The 25580-nt window shown below is 46.8% G+C and overlaps 1 protein-coding gene across 1 annotated transcript in view; it reads right to left on the minus strand.

Annotated features, from left to right (window-relative positions):
* Nucleotides 1–1869: 1869 nt before the first annotated feature.
* The window catches only part of LOC136157207 (basic proline-rich protein-like), an 84974-nt gene continuing 61263 nt past the window's right edge, over nucleotides 1870–25580 (minus strand). Inside the window, exon 6 of the mRNA XM_065919199.1 lies at nucleotides 1870–2024. Within this exon, the coding sequence (XP_065775271.1) occupies nucleotides 1870–2024 (155 nt within the window). The remainder of the gene's footprint in view (nucleotides 2025–25580) is intronic.

A 25580-nucleotide genomic window follows, 5' to 3' on the forward strand; every position in this document is an offset into this window, starting at 1 on the left:
TAATTACGATGAGTAGGTTTCTCTGCCTCCTTTGAGAACTGATGCTGAGCTTGCTGGCGCAATTCCTCCTTGCACGCATCTTCATCTCTCTTTTAAATCTCCTTCATTATTGGCTATTTATTTTGCTAAAGGTAATCACTGCCTTATTAACCACTGCTTGACTACAGTGGGATTTGAAAGAAGCTTGTCTGGATGGTAAAACCACGCCTTGCAGGTAGTGGCTCAGACTTGGACCACTCCAGCTTTTTCTTTCCCCCTTGATTCCGCAAGAGCTGCCCTGTACTCTCGAAATGGTCCAGGTGCCCTTGAAAAGAAGGTGTTTTCTGCATCCATGGGAGGAGGGTTCTAATACGTCAATTAGGGTCTGTGGGTTGGTTTTCTGCTGACTTTCTCTATTCATTTTTGAGAGAGGGGGTATTGGAATCTCTGACTATGATTGTGGATTTATTTCTTCTTTCAACTCTATCAGTTTTGCTTCATGTATTTTGAACCTCTGGTGCTAGGTGCATAAATATTTAGAATATTTAGGTTGAAGGTCAGCTCCCCATTCAGAGCCAAATTCCAGGTTGTACATTTTATTACCTGCTTCTGTTCCAAGAACCCTAGTAGATTCCTGAAACTGTGGATAGTACCAAAACCCATACACAATATGTTTTTTTCCTATCTATACATACCTATGATAAAGTCTGATTTATAACTTAGGCACAGTAAGAGATTATCTGCAATAACTAATAATAAAATAGAGCAATTATAACAATACACTGGAATAAAGAAGGCTGGGTGCCAAAGAATTGATACCTTTGAATTGTGTTGCTAGAGAAGACTCTTGAGAGTCCCTCAGACTACAAGGAGATCAAACTAGTCCATCCTAAAGGAAATCAACTCTGAATTTCATTGGAAGGACTATTGCTGAAGCTGAAGCTCTAATACTTTGGCCACCGCATGCAGAGAGCTGACTTGGAGAAGACCCTGATGCTGGGAATTATTGCAGGCAAATGGAGAAGGGGACGGCAGAGGATGAGATGATCGGATAGTATCACTTATTCAATGGACATGAGTTTGAGTAAACTCTGGGAGATAGTGATGGACAGATGAGGCTGGCGTGCTGTGGTCCACGGGGTCGCAAAGAGTGGGACAGGACTTAGCGACTGAGCCACAACAGCAACAACTACTGGAATGAAAGCGATGTGAGTGTAGTCTGTCTCTCAGAATATCTCGTTGTACAAATGTCAGGCCTTTTCCATCTTTCCTCAGCACTTACCACACGCGGTGGCTGTGACTTTTGCCGGTGGAGGGGCAACAGCAAAACTAGCATGAATTTCTTTTTCCTTCACAACTTCATGGATAGCATATTTGTTCTGTCTGCAGAAGTAACCAAGAAACACTCTATAACAGAAATAGAAAAGTGCGCTATTTGAGTCAAACTGCGTACTATTGTTGTAGCCACGCGTCCCAGGAAACAAACTCACTCAGAAGGATGATGCAGATAGTGGAGTGCAGTTTATTACACCGGTGGGCCCAAGGCAGAGCCTCCTCTTAGCCAAGGACCCCGACCAGTTTTTGAGAAAACCTTATATACCCTAGGCGTACTTGCTCAAACCCACCTCCCCAAATTCCTCGAAACTAGTCTGGACAAGGTAAAAGAGAGATATGATCAAAGTTAACCCATGACTCATGTGTCACAAGACTAGATAAACAGTGGATATTTATCAATAGGCCTGTGGTCATATTCCAATAAACATAATGGAATTACGACTTTGTTCTGTTACAGAGATAATTAGCATATTCTTTTAGGCAACGAGAGTCCAAGTCCTGAGGCTCTTTTATCCGGGGATCTGGTTTTCCATTGGTATGCCATTTCTATGGACACTAGGCGCAAAGTTCAGAGTCCGTTGGGAGGGTGACCATGCGTGTGGCCTGAGGTTCGCAGCCTGGCCTGAGACGGGAGCCAGCTCTGTCTGTTTCCTCCTTCACGTAGCCGGGGAGACACAGGTTGAAGGGCACTTGAATTGTGTTCTGCTGGTCTACAAGATGAGGGAGGCTTATAAAGGCTACAGCTGCAAGATTACAGCTCGTTTCATGAGCTGTTTATCAAGAATTATGATTTGAACTGGTAAGAAGTAAGGTACTGGTTAAGTAAGGATCAGAGTGAGTCTGTAATGGCTGCGTGTTTATAAGCGGACACCTTCAGTCCTTAAGGCTGCAGCTGGCAGCCCCCGGGAGACACTGTGTTGAGAATGGATGATGGCGGCCAGGAGTCAGATACCTTTCAGAAAATTCCAGTTCTCAGTGATGCAGGAAGTGTCGGAAACCACATCCACAGTGGCCACCCAGCTCCATTTTGAATGGCTGAAGCACAGTTACTCTGTTTTAATTTATCAATGCGTTCTTTTCTCTAACAGTTAAAGCTGATGTACAATGCCTGCTTGGGCTTCCAGGGGACTCAGTGGTAAAAAATTTGCCTACCAATGCAAGAGACATGGGTTTGATCCCTGGGTTGGGAAGAGCTCCTAGAGTAGGAAATGGCAACCTACACCAGTTTTCTTGCCTGGGAAATCCTGTGGGCAGAGGAGCCTGGTGGGCTGCAGTCTGTGGGGTCTCAAAGAGTCAGACACAAATTAGCGACTAAACAGCAGAAACCGACAGGCCATAGGCAGAGTCTTCCAATTATCGCCAAGTTCAAGTCAAATCACAGATGAGCCAGAATGGCCTCCTCCTACCTCAGTATGTCAAAAGAAATGTGAGGAAAAGGAATAAGACATGGGGGTTTGAATTCTAGCGACAGTGGCGACATGGAGATTGAAAGGCAGGATGAAGTGGGTTGGGACAAGAGGTCTAGAAGTCAGACGTCAGACTGCACACGTGAGCCAGCATTTGACGCTGATGAGGACGCAGCCTCTGACACGGCAGCTGGAAGAGCAGACGCGAGACTGGCCGTCATGCTGGTGTGATGGGGCAGTCTTTAGCCCCCCATGTCCCCCCAAGACACATACGTCATATAAACCTGCTACACTCGTGTTAGGTGCAAAGGATGGACACATCCTGTCCTGTCTTCATGGAGATTTCACATCAAGGCGTGGAGAATAGGGTAGATGTTCACGGAGCATTCCCACACATCATCAAGAACCATGGAGGAGAGAGGGAGGGTTCAACAGAGCATGCAGCTGAAGGCCCGTCGCTAATCTACCTCAGTAAGAAAACAGTCCTTGAGAACTGGCTTTTCGACTGGGCTGCACTGCATGTGGGCTCTTAGTTCCTGGACCAGGGATGGGACCCAGGCCCCTGCAGCGGAAGAGCGGGATCTTAAACACTGAACTCTTGACACTTAAACACGGACTTCCTCAAGGAAGTGCAGGGAACTCAAGAATTTGCTTTTTGAATTGAGATTTAGAGGAGGTTTGTCGGTCAGCTCAGGCTGCCATGATAAAATACTGGGTGGCTTCAATAGAAATTGATTTTCTCACAGTCTGGGGGCTGGAGGTCTAAGGCCAGAGCTCGCGTGTGGTTGGCTCCTGGAGAGAGTTCTCTTGCTGGCTTGCAGACGGCCCTTCTTGGCTGTATCTTCACATGGTGGAGGGAAAGAGCAAGCTGTCTTGGGTCTCCCCTTGTTTTGTTCAGACGCTGAGTCGTGTCTGCTTCTTTGCGACCCCACGGCCCGCAGCACGCCAGGCTCCTGTCCTCCACTGCCTCCTGGAGCTTGCTCAAGCTCAAGTCCATCGAGTCGGTGATGCCATCCAACCATCTCACTTCTGTCGACCCCTTCTCCTTTTGCTTTCAATCCTTCCCAGCATCAGAGGCTTTTCCATTGAGTTAGCTTGTCACATCAGGTGGCCAAAGTATTGGAGTTTTAGCTTCAGCATCAGGCCTTCCAATGACTATTCAGAGTTGATTTCCTTTAGGATTGACTGGTTTGGTCTCCTTGCAGTCCAAGGGACTCTCAAGAGTCTTCTTCAACACCACAGTTTGAAAGCATCAATTCTTCAGTCCTCAGCCATCTTTATGGTGGAGAAGGCAATGACACCCCACTCCAGTTCTCTTGCCTGGAAAATCCCATAGACGGAGGAACCTGGTAGGCTGCAGTCCATGGGGTCGCTAAGGGTCGGACATGACTGAGCGACTTCACTTTCACTTTTCACTTTCATGCACTGGAGAAGGAAATGGCAACTCACTCCAGTGTTCTTGCCTGGAGAATCCCAGGGGCGGGGGAGCCTGGCGGGCTGCCATCTATGGGGTCGCACAGAGTCGGACACGACTGAAGTGACTTAGCAGAAGCAGCAGCAGCAGCCTTCTTTATGGTCCAAGTCTCACATCGTATGTGTCTCCCCTTATAAAGGCACTAACTCCATCATGAGGGTCCCACCTTCGTGACTTCCTCTGACCCCAGTTACCTCCCAAAGTCCCTACCTCCAAAGAGCCACGTTGAAGGTCAGGGGCTCAATATATGAATTTTGGGGGACACAGACATCCAGTTCCTAACAGGGCTGAAGGGAGAGTTTTCCAAGAAGGAAGCCGATGCTCTCCTCTCTCCTCCTCACCACTGCCCGCTGACAGTTCCAAAGGTCAGCTTCTCATCTCAGGCCCAGAAATGACAGCGTGCGAGGTGCCAGCCTCCACCACTACCCCCACGGTGGACGCACCCACCTGCCCTCCCACCGGCGGCCCTGCCTCTGCCCCCCGCCTCGGATGAGTGCAGAGTATGCTTGAGTTCGTGCAAGCCATCCACACAGACTGAACAGTTTCACGTGTTTGGGGCCAGACTTTTATCCCCATCCGCATCATTCTTCATCTCCATGGTGCTCAATGAAGCCAGGACGCGGGCCGACAGCCGGTCTGAGTGGGCGAGTGAGTGAGCTTCTGGCCAACACTGTTGCCTTCTGTCCCACCCGCTCTGCCTCCCTCTCAGCGTAAATGGATGTTGTCACAGCTCCCCGGCTCCCTGGCCAACTTTGGAAACTGCAAAGGGATCTTTTTTGGTACCTTTTTTTGGCCATGCTTCATAGCGTGACCTCAGTTCCCGACCAGTATCGAACCCGAGCTGCGGCGCTGCGAGCCGCTCGGCCACTGGGGGGACTCCCCTGGTACCTTTTAGAGAGATCAAGTCTTTGAAGAAAATCTCAGAGTCTAAGTTGTTTTCCAGAAGAAGCTCACCCAGTTAAGATCTCTTGGATTGACAATCTCTTGGTGCCATCGTAACATGACACTTACAATAATAACAACAATAGCAGCGACTAAGAGATGTCCTGAGCACATAAGTATCAGGTGCAGCGCTGAGAACTTTGCGAAGGTTTTCTTCTTGCTGCCATTCTGTTAGGTAGACAGTCTTATTTTGAGATCAGAGTAACTTATAACCAGTTAATAATTTATGTATTCCCTCCCGTTTCCCTTGAATATTTATGAAGTATCTATTGGACTTAAGGTAAAATGTACACAACTTGTTAAAGACTTTTGGAGAGCTTTTAGCCTTAACTAGGGAAAAATTAAAACAACTAACATTTGTCGAGTTCATTTATTGAGTTCTTACCATATCTCTGGAGAAGGCAATGGCACCCCACTCCAGCACTCTTGCCTGGAAAATCCCGAGAACGGAGGAGCCTGGTAGGCTGCAGTCCATGGGGTCGCGAAGAGTCAGACACAACTGAGCGACTTCACTTTCACTTTTCACTTTCATGCATTGGAGAAGGAAATGGCAGCCCACTCCAGTGTTCTTGCCTGGAGAGTCCCAGGGACGGGGTCGCACAGAGTCGGACACGACTGAGGTGACTTAGCAGCAGCAGCTGTACCACATCTCAGACGCTGAGCTTTCCAGTCTTTACTTATTTAATGCTCTTGACAATCCGTTGATATAGATTCTGCTTTCTGCCCCATGTTCTTCAAGCAGGGGAATGAGTGTACATAGGTTAAATGAGATGCCTCCCAAATCGCTCATTTTCTAAGTAGCAGAGTTCAGATTTAAGCCCCGCAGGCCTGGCATTAGATTTCTAAATTCTGCTTACCCAACCATGCCTCATGTAGGCCTAGCTTATACTATTATTATTTTTATCTCTTTTTAAAGGTACATTTATTTTACTTTTTGGCTGCCCTGAATCTTTGTTGCAGTGCATGGGCCCCTCATTGCAGGGGGCTCTCTTGTCGCAGAGCAGTCTCTAGGGCGCTCAGGCTTCCGTAGTTGCAGCCCTCGGGCTCTAGAGCACAGGTGCAATAGTTGTGGCCCACGGGCTTAGCGGCCCCATGGCATGTGGAAACGTCCCGGACCAGGGCTTGAACCTCTGTCCCCTGCATTGCAAGTAGAACTTTAAACCACAACCACCAGGGAAACCTGGGCCTAGTTCATTTTAGATGCACACACATGCACCCACACGCACAATAATCTGTAACGTGAACTAGTGCAGACGGTCCCCTCTCTTTTTTCCTGCAATGAGACTCAGTTTGCGCCATCACAGAGGCGCCCTCATCCGTGTCTCAGTGTCCCTGGGCAAAGATTCAGGCGCTGCTGCTGTTGGTTTTGTTCCCAAGGAACGTTTGCAACATCTGGAGACATTTTGGGATGTCACAACGGGGAAACGGCATCTAGTCGCATCCAGTGGGATCCAGCGGGATCCAGTGGGAGGAGGCCAGGCATGCTGCTCAACAGCCTCCGGTGCACAGACAGACCCCACAGAGAACTCCTGGCCCCAGAGGTCGGTAGTGGCGAGGCTGGAAAACCTGCCCCAACCTGAAGCTTAACCCAGAGCAGCTTCCCAGTATATATTCTGCTGTGTGGATTTCCAATCACATACAAGACCCTCCACCAAAGTTGTTGTTCAGTTGCTAAGTCATGTCTGACTCCTCAGGCCAGGCTCCTTTGGCCTTTACTATCTCCCGTTGTTTGCCCAAACTCATGTCCATTGAGATGCTTTTAATATTGAACGTGTCATCCTCTGCACCCTCTTCCCCTCTTGCCCTAATCTTTCCCAACATCAGGGTCTTTTCCAATGAGTCGGCTCTTCACATCAGGTGGCCACAGTATTGGAGCTTCAGCTTCAGTCCTTCCAATGAATATTCAGGACTGATGTCCTTTAGGATGGACTGGTTGGATCTCCTTGCAGTCCAAGGGACTCTCAAGAGTCTTCTCCTCACCACAGTTCAAAAGCATCAGTTCTTCAGAGCTCAACCTTCTTTATGGTCTGTCTCTCACATCCAAACATGACTACTGGAAAAACCGTAGCTTTGACTGTATGGACCTTTGTGGGCAAAGTGATGTCTCTGCTTTCTAATTTGCTGTCTAGGTTGGTCATAACTTTTCTTCTTTTGTCTTTTAATTTCATGGCTGCAGTCACCGTCTGTATTGATTTTGGAGCCCAAGAAAAGAAAATCTGTCACTGCTTCCATTGTTTCCCCTTCTATTTGCCATGAAGTGATGGGACTGGATGCCATGATCTTAGTTTTTTAACACTGAGTTTTAAGTCAACTTTTTCACTCTCCTCTTTCACCTTGATCAAGAGGCTCTTTAGCAGTTCCTGAAAGAGAAGCTTCCACTTTTCTTTCAGAATCCAGCTTAAACATCATCTCTTCCTGGAAGTCCTTCTGACACCCTCAGACAGCTTTTCTTTATTTATTATTATTTTTTAATTCCAGTAAAATATTGACAGATTTTATGAACTTTCTCATTCACTATGGTCAAGAAAATCTGCCTACAATGTGGGAGGCCTGGGTTTGATCCATGGGTTGGGAAGATCCCTTAGGGGAGGGTGTGGCAACCCACTCCAGTATTCTTGCCCGGAGAATCCCATGGACAGAGGAGCATCATAGGCTACAGTCCAGGGGTCATGAAGAGTTGGATACGATTGAGTGGCTGAGCACAGCGCTTGGCCATTCAGTGGATCTTGAAGCTGAAGCTCAAATGCTTAGGCCACTTGATGTCAAGAGCCAACTCATTGGTAAAGACCCTGATGCTAGGAAAGATTGAAGGCAGGAGGAGAAAGGGGTAAGAGAGGATGAGACGGTTGGATGGCATAATTGACTGAATGGACATGAGTTTGAGCAAGCTCCGGGAGTTGGTGAAGGACAGGGAAGCCTGGTGTGCTGCCGTCCATGGGATCAGAAAGAGTCGGACATGACTGAGCAACTGAACAGCAAGCCTAAGAATGACACATTTGGGCCAAAATACGTTTATTAAAAGCTACATAGCACATTTGAAAGTAAAATAAAATTATCTGTGGATTTTCCATGGCTCTGTAGGTAGCAGGATCAGGATGGGATTTAAATTTTAAGTTTTCAACCATAAACAGTTATGCAGCTTTTAATGAAATGCAAACCCTCTATCCAGTTGCTAAATCTCAGGAGGTGATTTCTGTGTTCTTTAGTTCTCAGTAGGGCATTGAAAAAAAATTTTTTAAAGTCAAGTTTATTGAGGTAAAATTTACACACAGCAAAATTCACCCTTGTAAAATACATAGTTTTATTTATTTTGACAAATATATGCAGTAGTGCAAGTGTAGGGAAAAAAACCCTAAACACACACAGCTAACATTTTATTTTTTAGTATGTATTTCAGTCTTTTGTAAGACACATGCGCTAACTAGTATTTTCTGTCTGACCAATTGAGGTGTGATTTACAGACAGTAAACTGACCCTTTGCAGTTATAAGAGTTTTGACAGGTAGAGGGTATCGCATGGGCTTCCCTTGTGGCTCAGACAGTAAAGGATCCATCTGCACTGTGGGGGCCTGGGTTCAGTCCCTGGGTGGGGAAGATCCCTGGAGAAGGGCGTGGCAACCACTCCAGTATTCTTGCCTGGAGAATCCCACGCACAGAGGAACCTGGCGGGCTGCGGTTCATGAGGTCGCAACGAGTTAGAACGACCAGTGACTAGCACTGTTTCCAGGGCTGCTGTTGTCACCACCACAGCACTGATAAAGAACGTTTCCATCGCCTCTAAAGATCCCGTGTCTGTCTGTCTGTCGTCAGCCCTCTCCCTCCCCACGCCCCCAGCGCTGGCGTCTCCTGGTGAGATTCCGGTCCCTGTCCTTCTGCTTTGCCCAGACTGTCCTATGAATCGAGTCCTAGTCGTCAGTGACACTCTGTGTCTGACTTCTCTGATTCAGCGTCATACTTCTGAGATTTATCCATGTTGTCGAATGTGTCAGTAGTTCGTTACTTTCATGGCCTTTTATTCTGTTGTATGGAAGGATTTGCACACAGGGTTTCCTGTGGACATTTGTTCATTTTCTGGAGGAAATTCTAGGAGTAGGATTGCTGGATCCTGTCGTTAAGTGTGTGTCTGACCTGCCGAAAAACTTCGAAACTGTTTTCCAAAGTGTTCGTGCTGCTGTATTTTGTCTTCCCGCTAACAATGCATGGCGCACCGCTTGCTTTAAGTCTCCTTGACACTTACATTGTCAAGTTTTAGAAAAATAATTGTTACTTGTTTCTGTCGGTGCTGGGTCTTTGCTGCTGCTCCGGCTTCTCCCTAGTCGGGTGCAGGCGCTGCCCCCTGCGGAGGCTTCTCCTGGTGCAGAGCAGGCTCTAGAGCCCAGGGGCTTGGGGTCGCAGCAGCAGGAGCCCGGAGTTTCGGTGACCAGGCTCTGCAGTTGGCGGGCACCAGCTTAGCTGCTGGGAGGCCTGTGGGACCTTCCGGATCAGGGGTTGAACCCGCCGCTCCTGCATCGGCAGGCAGATTCTTTACCACTGATGTCACGGGGGAAGCCCTAAACGGTCAGTTTTCTAAAGCCATATTACTTGGTGTGTTGTGGGTTGGCAACGTTCTTTTAATTTGCATTTCTCCGATGACGATGATGTTGAGTGATTTTCTTGTGCTTATTCGCCATCCGTGTCTCCGCACGGTAGGAGAGGTCGTGAGGGGATGTGAGCCCGGCTGCCGGGTGGGCTGCCCCAGGGCGGTGGGGGCGGCTCCCCCTGCCTGGGGCAAGCTGCCCTCCGCGCGGGCGGGGCGCCTGGAGAGAGGGAGGGGATGCTGAGAACCCAGGCGGAGGCAGGACCGCCGCCGGACGTCTGTACCGAACCGTGGAAGGTGCGGGCCGACGGGGTGGGGACCTATTACTAACTGTCTTGCAGAGCCCAATGCAAGCCTCGGTGTGAGTTCTTTTCCTTGTTTAAAACCACAGCTACGCTCCTGGATCAGCTGCCTCTCTCTTTGGCCTCTACTTGCCCTTCGGTTTTCTGGTTTCTCCTATTCTTTCATTCTCTTAAAGATCTTTCAAAGGCAGGTGTTTTTACTTCTGAGGAAGTCTAATTTGTTTTTATTTTAACATCTGTGTTTCTTGTGTCCTCTGTAAGAATGTTTGCCAGGCATGAGGTCCTAAGGATTTTTCTCCTAGGTTCTCCTCTGGAAGTTCTCTAATTTCAGACATTATTCTAAGAACCATGATGCACTTTAAGTTTTGTATATAGAGTGAAGTGTAAGTCACGATCTCCTTTTTTGCTGTATAACAACCATCTGTTGAAAAGACAATCTTTTCTTCGTTGAATTACCTAGTGCCATTGTCAAAAATCAAATGACTGATGTGTGTGTGGATTTATTTCTGTATTCTCTGGTCTGTTCATAGCAGCCTTTTACTTTATTTTCTTGAGCAAACACTTAGATGTGCAAAGCACTCTTCTAGTATTCATTACAAGTTGAGTGCTAGGCGCTTTCCGGAGTTCCGTTTTATTGACAAGGAAACTGAGACACAGAGAGGTTAAGCAGATTTCCCAAGGCCACACAGCCAGTCCGTGAAGATCCCCGGCTTACCCCTTCCTTTGTCCATCACACTTGACTGTAATTGTCGCTTTGGTTGTGCACACTTCAGGGAGTGGAGATGGGGTCTTTTATTTTTATTTATTTACTTTTCATGATAACACAGCAGAGCCTCACAGCACAGTTACACACCCTGTCCTTTTATTTATCTATATATAGAATTAATTCACTTTGACTGTGCCGAGTCTTTGCTGCTCTTCAGTTGTGGTGAGCGGTGCATGGGGCTGCTCCCCGATTGTGGGTCGGGGCTTCTTATTGCAGCTGCTTCTCTGGGTGCGGTCTGCAGATCCTGGAGCTCTGGGGCCTCAGTTATGGCTTGGGCGCAGGCTCACGAGTTGTGAGCACGGGTTTGTTGCTCCTCAGCCCATGGGATCCGCCTGGACCAGGGATGGAACCTGTGTCACCTCCCTTGGCAGGCGGATTCTTGGCCACTGAGCTACCCGGGAAGCCCGAGATAATGTCTTTTAACTTTGTAGCCTGAGCCTCAACATGTCTCATGAAATTGTACAAATGTGGGAATGAGTGAATGAATGGATGCGGGAGCACAGAGTGTAGACCACACCGGTGCTTTGACCTTTATGCTCTCTGGGGCCACTGCCTCTAGCAGCATCCCCAAGGAAAACTCTGCCAGACACCCAGTTGGAAAGCTAACTCGGACTCAGGGAAAAACAGACAGCACCGTGCCCAGGGAGATTCATCACCCACTCACCGGGTTCAAATGGCCATAGATCAGCTTTTCTGGGCTGGTCAGGGGCTGTAATTAGAAGGTCCTAGTCTCGCCAGACGGAGAAAGCAATGGCACCCCACTCCAGTACTCTTGCCTGGAAAATTCCATGGACGGAGGAGCCTGGTGGGCTGCAGTCCATGGGGTCGCGAAGAGTCGGACACGACTGAGTGACTTCACTTTCACTTTTCACTTTCATTCACTGGAGAAGGAAATGGCAACCCACTCCAGTGTTCTTGCCTGGAGAATCCCAGGGACGGGAGCCTGGTGGGCTGCCGTCTACGGGGTCGCACAGAGTCGGACACGACTGACATGACTTAGCAGCAGCAGCAGTCTCACCAGAGGCCTAAACCAGAGAGGTGACACCTGCCAACATCTCAGGTGTGAATTAAGTTACGGAGGTGTGTGGTGAATTGCCAAGTGTTCAGAGATGTCGAAGATGGAGCAGGAGGCGGGGGCAGAATTGTGAGGATCACGTTGGCCTCGTCTTGGGGAAGAATGGAGGCTTAGGAGTGGGCGAGGAAGATTAAGCCACAGCTAACAAGGGTGTGTGGAGGGAGACCGAGACTCCAGCCAGCTGAAGGTGGCCTTTCTTGTGTCCTTTTGTGAGTAAGACACAGCTTGTGGTTAAAACTGTCAGCAGAAAAGGACAGTGCGACTTACAAAGGAAATGTGCCCTGAACTTCCACGAATAGGGTCTTTGATTCTGGAGGGTTTTCTGGGCACATGCAGTGGTCTGTCGTTTGCGTCCGAAGGTCAGGCATTTTCTGTTGTTGTCCCTCCCCTCACCCCAGAGAGCCACCCCACTTTCAAGCCTTTCCAGAGCCTCTCTGTCGGGGAGTGCAGTTTCCCCGCGCTTTGTTTTGAATGAGAAAGAACTCTTTCTTGTTCACCTTGGCTGCAGATTACAATCACCTGGGAGCTTGGTTCCGCGTTTCAGCGATGGATGAGGACACTTAGGCTGCACCCCCGAGAATTCCGCTCGGTCCGTGGCCTGGACGTTGGAGTGGCCCCCACGGGATGCGGTTGTGTAGTCAAAGTCAAACAGAGGTGGTTTCCAAGCCTGGTGGTATCAGGTCATTTTGTTTTCTTTGGCTGTAGCTGACCAGGCCCTCGTTTCACCTAACTGATGCTTCGGGGTGGGGATGAGGAGGTGGTGGTTTGTCAGTGGTCCCCAGGGGCAGCTAGAGTGGAGCGTCCTGCTCTCAGAAGTGTTTGCAGTCAGTGGTGCACGTGCCTTGCAGAGGGGCCCTGTCGTAATCGGGGTGTGTGTGTGTGTGTGTGTGTGTGTGCACGAGCCCACTGGTGTTTGACTCTGAGGCCTCTTGGACGGAACCCCGCCAGGCCCCTCTGCCCATGGGGGGTGTGTGTGTGTGTGTGTGTGTGTGTGTGAGTGAGCCCAGTGGTGTTTGACTCTGATCGGGGTGTGTGTGTGTGTGCGAGCCCAGTGGTGTTTGACTCTGAGGCCTCTTGGACGCTACCCCGCCAGGCCCCTCTGCCCATGGGGGGTGTGTGTGTGTGTGCCTCTGTGTATGTGTGTGTCTGTGTGTGCGAGCCCACTGGTGTTTGACTCTGAGGCCTCTTGGACGGTACCCCGCCAGGCCCCTCTGCCCATGGGGTGTGTGTGTGTGTGTGTGTGTGTGTGTGCACGCGCGCCCAGTGGTGTTTGACTCTGAGGCCTCTTGGACGCTACCCCGCCAGGCCCCTCTGCCCGTGGGCTTTTCCAGGCAGGGTTGCTGGAGTGCATCGGCATTTCCTCCTCCTGGGAAATCTTCCTGCCCCGGGGATCAAACCTTGCGTCTCCTGCATTGGCGGGCGAACTCTTTATCACTAGTGCCACCATAATCGGTATGAAAGGAGGCAAAGACACTGGACAAAGCTTCATCACTGTTCTCAATAGGGGCTCACAATTGTAACTAACGGCTACTGTGACAAGCCACTTAAAGATCGCGTTAATAGTCCAAACACTAGCTGTGACTCCATGGTGCTCACGCAGGTTAAAAGAAAAGTAATCTCGTTAATGGTGTATGATCCGTCACTTAGGCGCCAGTGGCTCCAGATTCCATCTCATTGACTAGCGTCCCCCGTGTGGACAACAGTGAGTGTCGTCTGCGCTGGGTCACTACGTTCCAGAGGCGTCTCAGCTTGAATGTGCGCAGAAAGCATAGGGGATTTTATTTTATGTTTATTTGTCTTTTTCATTTTTTAAATTATGAAAGTATGATAGCACTTTTACAAGAAGACTTGGAAAATACAGAACACAGTTATATATAGTTCCACTATATATTACAGTTATTTTTTAAGTAGATAAATTAAGATTTTTTAGCTGATGTTTCAATATCAAACTTTCAAAATTAATGGAATGAATAGACAGAAAAGTGAAGGATACAGTAGACCTGAGAAGCATTGTGAACCAATTCAGCATAATTAAAATTTATACAATTTTCACAGAACAGTAGGATGCAAATTCTATTGAAGGATTATAAACTAGGAAACACTTTAAACCAGGAAACACTGGAACACATCCAGGGATGTAAAACAAGGTACAAAAATTTCATGGTCTAAAGGTATTAAAATCATACAATCTGTTCTCTTATCACTATGGAATGCTGTTAGAAATCAATATCAGAAGATATTTTAAAATAAGCCACATGTTTTCAAGTGTGATGTGACATTTACCAAGAGAGATCTTTGACTTAGCCATTGAAAGCCTCAATAAAATTATAAGACTGAAAAAAACCACAGAGGGTGATTGCAGAGAAGAAAGCATTTAAATGAGAAATTAATATCCAAGGTACTTTAAAAACTTGTCTGGGAATTTTATAAAAAACGCTGTTTCTGATTAAGTGGGTCTGGGGTGGGGCCTGAGAATCTGCATTTCTAGGAAGCCCCTGGGGGATTCCAGAGTGCGTCGTGGGATGACACTTTGATTAGCAAGATGTCAGATCACTCAAAACACGGTCCTGACGTGAGAAGAGTTTGAGCAGAGTTGTGCAATCAGAAAGTGGAAAATATTTCGGGTTGACTTTATTATTTTATATAGATGATTTCAAATGGATACATAGCTAACATAATAAATGAATAGATACTGGATCATTCAACTAGATACCAAGTTTATGTTCTGGCCCCAAAGTGTTTTTGCTTATTTTTTAGCTTCACTAGGAATGGAGTTCTGCTTTACTTGGTGTGTGGGGGGTGGACTTGCCACGTTCCGGCGCGGGGACCAGCATCTGTAGACCCAGATGATTCTGTCCGTGCTGAGCAGCTGACATCAGCCGTAAGACGTCAGCGACCAAGAAGCGTCTGGGCTGGTCGGCAGCTGCCTCCATCTGCCCAAACGGGGGCAACATGAATACTTACCTCGCAGGACTGTTGTGCGGATAGGATGAGGACATGTGTGTGTAAAGCGTATCGCACGATGCCCGCTTCACTGAAGCCCCTGGAGGTTCGTTTCTTTCATTATTATGTTATCAGAAGAATTCAGGAGGGTGTGGGCTGTTTAGAAGCATGGTTGGACACTTTTTCAACAAAATGGCTAAAAAGTGTTTCTTTATTAACTCTTAATCACAACCAGTACTTTTTGAGGCAAATAATATTATTATCTGTATTTTACAGAAATGAAGCTGATTCATAAAGAGATTAGGCCGCTTGCCCGAAGTCCTGTGGGAATAAGTGGGCGAGCTGGGTTTTGAAGCCGGTCTAGCTGCAGGACTTGAAGTTAGTGGCACTTACATCTCACAGCCTATCCTGCTTGATTGATTTTACTTAATAATATATCTTGGATGTCTTTTCACATTAGCACTTAGAGATTATCTCATTCTGTTTTTCAGCTTTATTGTTTAATGTGCCAGAATTTCCTTCTCTTGTCTTCTATGGATGGACATTTAAGTTGTGTACAGTGGTCTGCCATTACAAAGAATTTTACAATGTCATCTTTGAATATATGCATGGTAGGTTATCTTTGGGAATTTGTATAAATGCATCTGAAGGATAAATTCTCAGCAGTAAATGTATTCATTCAACAGTGTGTGCCTGTACATTTTTGCTAGATGCTTACCTCTACCCTCAACTGTAGAAATGAAATCAACTTATAAATTTAAACATGCAGCCGCAACGTGATAGTGGGAGAGCAACTTTTAAAGGATATATATATATTTAAAATGCTGTTTATTTTTAATTAGGCTGCCCCAGGTATTAGTTGTGGTATGTGTGATCTAGGTCTCCAAGCAGGGGTTGAGCCCCTGCATCAGGAGCCCGTAGTCTTAGCCACTGGACACCACGGAAGTCCTTTAAAGGCTGTTTTAAAGGATGCTCTGGCCATGACTCACATGATATTTCAAAATGACAGGTCACTGTTTCTCCTCTCAACTTCGTCTCGTTCCTATTTCAGTACGAAAGTCAAAAACCCAACAATCCTATTCCAATCAGAAATGCCAAATACATCAGTAGATTTTTAGAGAGATTGCCTTAATTATCTGAATGTAGTAATGATGTCACCTGGGGACTGGATTCAGGCTGTTGGCTTCTCCACATGTGTTCAGTCATAATGGGGGAAATGAGACCATTTCCAATTTCTGTCTGGAGCACAGAGGTTTGAAGAGTCTTGGGAAAGTGACAGCTTTCCGTTTCTGTAACATCTGAGATACAACCTCCCCAAACTGAGCTCAGAGCCCTAGCCTCGGGTGAGATGATTGGAATGGCGACGGGAGCCACGGCTCACACCGACGCCCCCTGAACCCCAGCTGTCTTCTCTTCTCCTTGTCTCTCCCCCAGGACAACCTCTGTGCCTGGTAGACGAGGAATAAACAACACGCTTCTCTCCCATTCACAGAGGAACGATTTCTCCTCTCTTTTCTTCTTTCAAAGGTGTCATGTTACGTTTGTTGAAAACACTTATTTTCCCTGCCTTGACATAATTGAGCACTGGACAGTTCATGCAAATAATAAATCCCCCTAACTTTACACACTTCTGACTAGAAATAATAAACCTGGCCAATAATAATAATGACGGTAGAACTGAGTACATTGCTCAGAGGGGCACTCAGTAGGGAAGTTTGGCACTTACGGTTAGCAAATGGCCCTTTGCCAACAGAATGTCTTTCTTAAAAGCGCCACAAGAATAATTTTGAGGAAAATAAAAAGGCATAATCTGTGAAATGCTAAATGTAAACTGTACCACATGACCTAATTAAGAGGACTGCTGTGGAGGCTATTTCTGAAATACTCAGTAAAATGAGCCTCATTGTGGCAGTTTAGGGGAAGGAGGCCTATTTGCTTTTGGAGGCGCAAAGTCCAGGTCATCTAATATTGAAAGGGCTTCCCAGGCGGCAGAGTGGTAAACAATCCGCCTGCCAATGCAGGAGACACAAAAGATGCAGCTTCAGTCCGTGGGTCGTGAAGATCCCCTGGAGGAGCAAATGGCAACCCACTCTAGTATCCTTGCCTGGAAAATCCCATGAACGGGCTACAGTCCATGGGCTCACGAAGAGTGGGACACAATTTGGCAACTAAAGAACAACAACCAAATGGCAAGAAGGAAGATAAAGCCGGCTAAAGGGATAAAGCTTGATGGAGATTGTGTGTGTGTGTGTGTGCGCGGGTGCGTGATGTTTCACAGAAACCAGAATGAAACTGGGGAGAAAAGTCTGGGGTTTCCTGGGAGAAGACCTCTGGGATGGGGCAAAGGTCCTGAGGTAGAATGGGCTTGAGATGTTCAGGAGTAACAGGCCAGTTTGACTAAAGCAGAGTTTTCAAGAAGGAAACTCTGAGAGTCTAGAGCAGAGGGGTAGCGTGCAACAAGACGATGTCCTCTGGGCCTTATAGGAAGTGGATTTTATTCCTAGAGGGATAAGACACCAGCAGACGGTTCTGAGTGCTGAGTGGCTTGATCTGGCTTATGATTTTGTTTATTCAGTTTGTTTATTTGGCCGTGTTGGGGCTTCGCCGCAGCACGTGCTGTCCTTGTTGGGTCGGGAAGGTCTCCCCCGCGATGCTCGCTCCGTTTGGCTGCGGGACGCTGGCTCAGTCGTTGTACTGCATGGTCTGCTTTGCTCAGCAGCCCGTGGCATCTGAGTCCTTCCACCCGGGATTGAACCCCTGTCCCTGGCGTTGCTAGGCGCACTCTTAACCACTGGCCCAGCAGGGAAGTCCCTGATGGGTGTTTTGAAACGCTGCATGAGGTACTTTCAGATGTGACAGCAGCATCCTGTCCCGTGATGGCTCTGCTGGTTTCAGGACTGTCTGTGTTTGTCAGAGCTTGTGGAAACGAACGCCTGAAAACGGTCCATTTTACTGTGTGCACACTAGATCTCCGTAAGTCTGACTTTAAAAACACTCCGTGTAAGACGCAGACGCAGAGAACAGGACGTGGACACAGGTGGGGACGTAGAGGGTGAGCCGGATTGAGAGAGCAGCGCTGAAACATGTATGTGAGCGACGTAAAATTAGCGAGCCAGCGGGAATCTGCTAGGTGACGCAGGGAGCTGGCCCCCGGGGCTCTGCCACAACCTAGAGGGGCGGGGTGGGAGGTGGAGGGGGTCAAGAGGGAGGGGACGTGTGCACACTTGTGGGTGATTCTTGGTGATGTACGGCAGAGGCCAACACAGTACTGCAAAGCGGTCATCCTCCAATTAAAAGTAAGCAAACTAAAAGAAATGCTCCCTGTCAGTGCTGTGTGGGTTATAGAGGAACGAGAGTGAAAGTAGAAAGACTGATTATTAGGAGGCTGCAGTAAAAATTCAGACGAAACACAGTGACGCTTTCAACTAGACTGGTATCCAGAGATGTGGCGAGGAGCAAACGGGTTCGGGGTGGGTTTTAAGACAGGGCCGTTGGGAGTTCATCGATTCTGTGTGCGTTCTCCTGGCGCGCTTCACGCCTGCAAATCTCAGCAGATGCTCCCACTGTAAACCAGCTACTCAAGCCCGAATCTCGTAGCCCTCTTTGACATCACCCTCTTTCTTATTCCCCGGTGTCTATGCCACTACATTCTGTTAGCCCATCTTTTAAATCGTGGCTTGAGATCGTCCGTTTTCATCCATCCTTACTGTCCAGGCTGAACCCCATCATTTCTTGCCAGGACAGTGGCACTGCCCACTAGCAAGTCTCTGCATTTGCATTCCTCCTCCACTGAGACCCATTCTCTGTGCAGAAGTCAAAATACCATTTTGAAACTTTTATTTAACACATGTTTATTCAATCCCTATTATTTTCCTGGCTGGTTTAGAACCAAGAGATCTATCAGGGAACAAAGCAGATCAAAGTCTTTATATGAGCTATTTAAGTGGATTTATGTATCAAAATACCTGAACTCCTTTTTTTAACCTTTAAACAGTGAACAAGTGGCTTAAAAATATCATTGCCAAGAAACTGAGGATATGGACAAAAGGGTACCCTTCTGACCTGTCGGTGGGAATTTATGGGTTGGCCCAAAAGTTTGATTGGCTTTTCTGTAACATTTTATAGAAAAACCCAAACGAACTTTTGGGCCAACCCATAAACTGGGGGAGCCACAATGGAAACAGTATGGAGCTTCCTTAAAATCTCAAGCTCCATGCACAGAGCAGGGCACTCAGGCCCGGGCTCGGGACAACCCAGAGGCTGGGTGGGGAGGCCGTGGGGGGGTGCAGGACGGGGGGCCCTGTGCACCCGTGGCTGATTCATGTCCGCGTGCTGCGGGAACCACCGCAGCATTGTGATTAGCTTCCAGTTAAAATAAATAAATAAATTTAAAAACTAAAAATAGATTTGCCTTATGATCCAGCAGTCCCACTCCTGGGCATATACCTGGACAAAACTGTAATTCAAAAAGATACAAGCACCCAAGCATTCACAAGGACACTATTTACAATAGCCAAGACATGGGAGGAACCTAAATGGATGAAGAAGATGTGGCATATATAATGCATAACGGAAGACTACTCAACCATAAAAGATTGAATCATGCCATTTGTAGCAACTTGGATGGATCTAGAGATGATCATACTAAGTGAAGTCAGAGAAAGACAAAGACCACATGATATCACTTCCATGTGGGATCTAAAATATGATAAAATTGAACTTATTTACAAACCAGAAACACTCATGACGCAGAAGACAAGCTTGTGGTTACCAAAGGCGACTGGGGTTAGGGAGGGAAGCGTAAAGCAGGGGCCTGGCATCGGGCGATACACACCACTGCCTCTAAAACGGGCAAGAGCAGGTCCTCCTGGGCAGCTCAGGGGGCTGGAGCCAGTGTCCTGTGTGTCCCCGCTCAGCCGCCCTCGGGACCCCAGGGGCCGTGGCCCGCCAGGCTCCTCTGTCCGTGGGGCTCTCCAGGCAAGAATACTGGAGTGGGTTGCCATCCCCTCCTCCAGGGCATCTTCCCAACCCAGGGGTTGAACCCAGGTCTCCCACTTTGCAGGCAGATACTTTACCATCTAAGCCACCTGGGAAATGATTCAGTTATATTTATATTCTTTTTATAAATAGCAGTTTTATTTTTATAAATATAGATAGCAGTTATATTTATAGTCAGTTATATTCTTTTTCCTATTCTTTTCCATTATAGGCTATTACTACAGTATCTTGTAAATATATATGAAAAAGGGTATGTATATAATTTATGTATAAAAAGAATATATATATAACATATATATGTACATATATGTATAGGTACATATATATAAATATAACTGAATCACTTTGCTGTATACCACAGAAGGTAAAGAAACATTGTGAATCAAACCCTTCAATACGTAAATGCATAAATTAAAGTCCAGACCCAAGGGTGAAACTTATTTCTGTGACTTGGTCAAGGCTTGCAAAGAGAAACACCCTCTCTCTCCCTGTGTGAACTTCCCTCCATCTTCTGTGGAATTAACAGTGTATCACTTTTGGGAAAAAGGTAGAGTCTTGCCTGGGAGGAGACTCAGGGCTGTTGCTCGTGGTTTAGGATTCCCTGACCTTGAGGCCGTGAATCAGGGCAGCGGCCTCAGTGAGTGTCAGGTTCGCTGATAAACACACACGACCCTTGCAGCCCGTGGGGTCTCCTTCCCTGAGTGGGAGACCAAGCCGTGCGTCTCCCCTGTGTTCATCCTCAGCTGCAGGAGGAGCGTTAGCAGGTCATCAGTTCACTCACACATCCCCTTCTTTCCAGCTGCCTCCCTCAAGTTCGCAGTCTCAGCTACTCATGCCATCCAAGCTGATTTTCAGGGTGGGACCGGAGGAACGGGTGTGTGATGGATGGGGACCTTGATCTTGGCCGGCATGTTTCTGAACAGGAAAGAGTGCCCATGCATTTGAGGGTGTCGAGAGTTTCCTCTCCCAAGAGCAGCCCTTTCTGCCTTGGTGTGTGGTTTTGTTGACAACTGGGGAGGGCTGAGTTAGATTTTCTGCTAACACAATTGTATTGGATCCTATAACTTTCGCCTACCTTGAGGAGATTTAGCTGCTCGTGCCCAAGATTGGACCTTTGATATAGTGACTTTTTGAGGTTAGCCAACAACGTCTTCCTTTTTATTTATCCTTTTGTTTTCTGCAGAAGTCTCTCATTTCTTTCAGGAACTCTGCAAAGTCTGGGATTTTATTCTGCTTGCAAGCCAGCCCCTTAGTCTGCCCCAGCTTCTTAGATGCTGGCACAGCCAGGAGACTGCCGGGCGAGAGACAAAGAGCTTCCATTACAGCCCCGCGGGAGCGGGAGCCCCACGTTCACACCAAGCCTGCTCCCCAAGTTCTACAGGAGCGGTGGGAAGCCGCCAGCCAGATGCCCCACTGTCTCAGGAGGGGTCCATCGTAGCTCAGCAACCCCCAGCTTAGGAAACCCCAACCTTTGGAAGGGGCTGCTAGCAAGACTGTCTGGCTTCCCCAGTGGCTCCGTGGGTAAAGAAGGCCTGCAACGCCGGAGACACAGGAGACTTGGGTTCTGCCCCTGGAGCAGGAAGATCCTCTGGAGAAGGAAGTGGCAACCTGCTCCTGTATTTTTGCCTGAAAAATCCCATGGACAGAGCAGTCTTGTGGGCTACAGTCCGAAAGGGTGGAAAAGAGTCGGACGCGACCAGGTACACACAAAAAAACTGTCCACCCTTTGCCTGGAGAAATTCTTTACTGCGTTGGTCAGAAAGTAACTCTTGCCCCGAGGGATCTACAGCCTCACGGATCGTCACAGAGCCCCAGGTGTGAGCGCCCTGTGTCACACGGCAAACTGTGAATAAAAGCAAATCTAAAAACATTTTCTTTGGCTCAAATGTTAAACAGCATGAAATTTTGCCTGTAGAGTACAATCTGGGGTAACATCCTATCCTTTTATTTAATGTCCCTTCAATTAAAATGCCAGTTAAAATATGATTTATTTCAAATAAATGTACTATTTGCTTTTAATTACAGTTTACTGTATCAGTGTATTCATATTGAAAACAAAATTATTAAAAAGATTATTTATCTTTGAAGTTGAAGCATTATTCACTCAGTGTGTCAAACTCTTTGCGACCCCATGGACTGTAATCTGCTAGGCTTCTCCGTCCATGGGATTCTCCAGGCCAGAGTACTGGGGCGGGTAGCCGTTCCCTCCTCCAGGGGATCTTCCCAACCCGGGGATCAAACCCAGGTCTCCCGCATTGCAGGCAGATTCTTTACTGTCGGAGCCACCACGGAAGCCCCCTTATTTGTCTTATACGTTGTTAAATGAGGCCAGGCCCTGCGGTTTCTTCCAATTTGAGAGGAGCTGCGAAGATAGAAAATAATGGGATATTTTATTTCTGAAAAGTGGAGGTTCATCTAAAATATGACTGTTTGAATTGCTCTCTCATTTTTGTGAACTGCCGCTTTATTTTTATAAAAGAAAAAAGTTTCCTGAAGAAATGATCAGAAAGCCCCACTTCCCTGTCTCTACACTTAAGACTTACCGCCACGCCTTTTTTGTGTTGAATATTGTGATTATAAGATTCTTTCAGGCTGATCAGTGTAGCGTGTAAGAAGTGCTAGTTCTCTCAAATATCTTTTGAACTTTATTCATCTAACTATGGTTCTTTTTTTCTTTTAAAAGTTTCTTTTAATGGCTCTAAATTAATCTCAGTAGTCATTTTTATTTGATGGTCTATCATGCATAGTGACCCAGTCATCTTTCCAAAAGTCAGATTTCCAGAATTTAGGAAACTTTAAAAAGCCTCAGGCTTATTCTACCGACATCTTGTATGTTTTTGAAAGATTAATTGATAACTTCATGTGATACTTCGAGGCTCTGATGAAAGAGCTTGTTTTTCTCTTTTCTTCCTGTCCTCAAAACCATCCACAAATATTCTTCCAGCAGTTCTTGTCTCTTTGATATTTTATTTCTCTCTATGGAAGTTTAGGGAAAAGAGAAAAAATCTTTGGAAGGATACATTGTAATTTTCTTTTCAAGATGGTTGGTGCTGTTGCAACCCCTGGCCCCTGACAGTAATATCTGCTAGACTTACATCTGCTCTGAAGCTGAGGTGTGACTACAGGACCCCAGGCAGAGCGCGCCACAAGCAAGATGTCAGGCAAACACTCAGGCTCCTTGTCTTCCAAACACATCATTTAAGTGGCTAAGAGCTTGGAGGGTGCCCTCCCCAAGCCTCAGGTTTGCTTCTGTATCTTTGTGTTCATTGAACAGTGTAACAGAGAATCCACAGTTATGATAAGCCCAAGACCCAACCATATGGACTGGAGACCAATAATTGTTAAAATGATTATCATGATTAGGTTCCTATTGTGCTGAAAAGTAACAGGCAGATATTCCTATTTTGCTACAGTTCTAATGACTTTCTTGAGATGGTTCTCTCTCTTTTCCCCTGTCTTGCTCTCTCAAAAGAAAAGTTTGAAGATTTCAGATTCACTTTCCTTCGGACTTTTAAAGAGCAGTCAGTATTTTGTAGATAGATTCATTTGTGCCATATTAGATTCCACATATAAGTGACATCATATGACCTTTGTCTTTCTGAATCACTTCACTGGGTGGGGCAGTCTCTAGTCACGTCCATGTTGTTGCATATGGCATCATTTCACTATTTTCTGTGACTGGGTAATATTCCACTGTTCAGTTCAGTCACCCAGTCGTGTCCGACTCTTTGCAATCCCATGAACCACAGCACGCCAGGCCTCCCTGTCCATCACCAACTCCCGGAGTCCACCCAAACCCATGTCCATCGAGTCAGTGATGTCATCCAGCCATCTCATCCTCTGTCGTCCCCTTCTCCTCCTGCCCCCAATCCCTCCCAGCATCAGGGTCTTTTCCGATGAGTCAACTCTTTGCATCAGGTGGCCAAAGTATTGGAGTTTCAGCTTTAACATCAGTCCTTCCAATGAACACCCAGGACTGATCTCCTTTAGGATGGACTGGTTGGATCTCCTTGCAGTCCAAGGGACTCTCAAGAGTCTTCTCCAAACACCACAGTTCAAAAGCATCAATTCTTCAGTGCTCAGCTTTCTTCGTAGTCCAACTCTCACATCCACACATGACCACTGGAAAAACCATAGCCTTGACTAGATGGACCTTTGTTGACAAAGTAATGTCTCTGCTTTTTAATATGCTGTCTAGGTTGGAGATTCTACTGTAGATATGTACTACATCTTCATTCATTTATCTGTCAATGGACATTTAGGTTATTGTACAGCTGAGACCAGCACAACGTTGCTAATTAACTACTGCTAATTTATTATTAATAAATGAATAACATAATTAGCAATAATTTGTGAGTTTTTGTTATTCAGTTGCGAAGTCGTGTCCAGCTCTTTGTGACCCCATGGACTGCAGCAGGTGAGGCTTCTGTGTCCTTCACTGTCTCCTGGAGTTTGTTCAAATTCATGTCAATTGAGTTGGGGATGCTATCTAACCATCCATCCTCTGGTGTCCCCTTCTCCTCCTGTCCTCAATCTTTCCCAGCATCAGGGTCTTTTCCAATGAGTCAGCTCTTCGCATCAGGCGGCCAAAGTATTGGAGCCTCAGCTTCAGCTTCAGTCCTTTCAGGAATATTTAGGGCTGATTTCCTTTAGAAATGACTGGTTTGATCTCCTTTCAGTCCAAGGGACTCTCAAGAGTCTTCTCCAGCACCATAATTTGAAAGCATCAGTTCTTTGGCTCTCAGCCTTCTTTATGGTCCAGTTCTCACATCTGTATGTGACTACTGGAAAAAATAGCTATACTTTAATTAAAAAAATAAAATTGAATAAAAGGGCCATGACTTTGATTTTTTTTAAAGGTATTATTTCTTGCTTTGTTCCATTATTGAGCAGAGAACTGTAAAATGGCTCCTAACAAGGGCATGGGGACTAGATGAGCAATCTCCTGCAGCAATAGTCAAAAGCAGCTTGTTTATACTAAGGTGATGATATCATGTTCACATGCTCGCATCCTGTCTCCCTGAGTAAGTGGCCAGTCTCCCAAGAAGAAATAGGCCCCAAACAGCAACATCACTTCTCCACGCTGTATCTGGGAGTCCCGCCAGTTTATGGTGGTTAATAGGACCAATCAATGTGAAAGGAAATCAACCCTGAATACTCACTGGAAGGATTGATGATGAAGCTCCAGTACTTTAGCCACTTGATGTGAAGAGCCGACTCATTGGAAAAGACCCTGATGCTGGGAAAGACTGAAAGCAGGAGAAGGGGGCAGCAGAGAATGGGATGGTTAGACAGCATCCCCGACTCAATGGACATGAACGTGAGCAAACTCCGAGAGGAGGTGGAGGACAGAGGAGCCTGGCAGGCTGCAGTCCCTGGGGTCGCAGAGTCAGACACGACTTAGGGACCGAACAACAACAAGAGGGACCAGTGGCCCAGCTTCATCTTGGCGCATGAGCTGGATGGAGCAACGACACCACCAAAAAGACAGTTCTGCTATGAGTCATTTTCCTGATTGATCTGATTTGCCTTGAAGGTTAATGTATTCTAAACTAATTCCGAGATTAATAACCACTTAAAGACACATGAGAGACATTTCACTCTCTGCGAGCACTGAGTCATAACCTCGTTCATTGCCTCTCCAATGACTTTGGGAGTTATCTGATGAGATTTAAAGGGAGATTTGATTGCAGGATATGGAGACTGACAGGTGCAATGCATAAAGGGCTTTAGAACTTATTCCTGTTAATAATAAAAACAAGCTTGTAATTTGATTTTCAGTAAT

The sequence above is a fragment of the Muntiacus reevesi genome, chromosome 2, assembly GCF_963930625.1.
Source record: "Muntiacus reevesi chromosome 2, mMunRee1.1, whole genome shotgun sequence".
NCBI classification, from domain to species: Eukaryota; Metazoa; Chordata; class Mammalia; order Artiodactyla; family Cervidae; genus Muntiacus; species Muntiacus reevesi.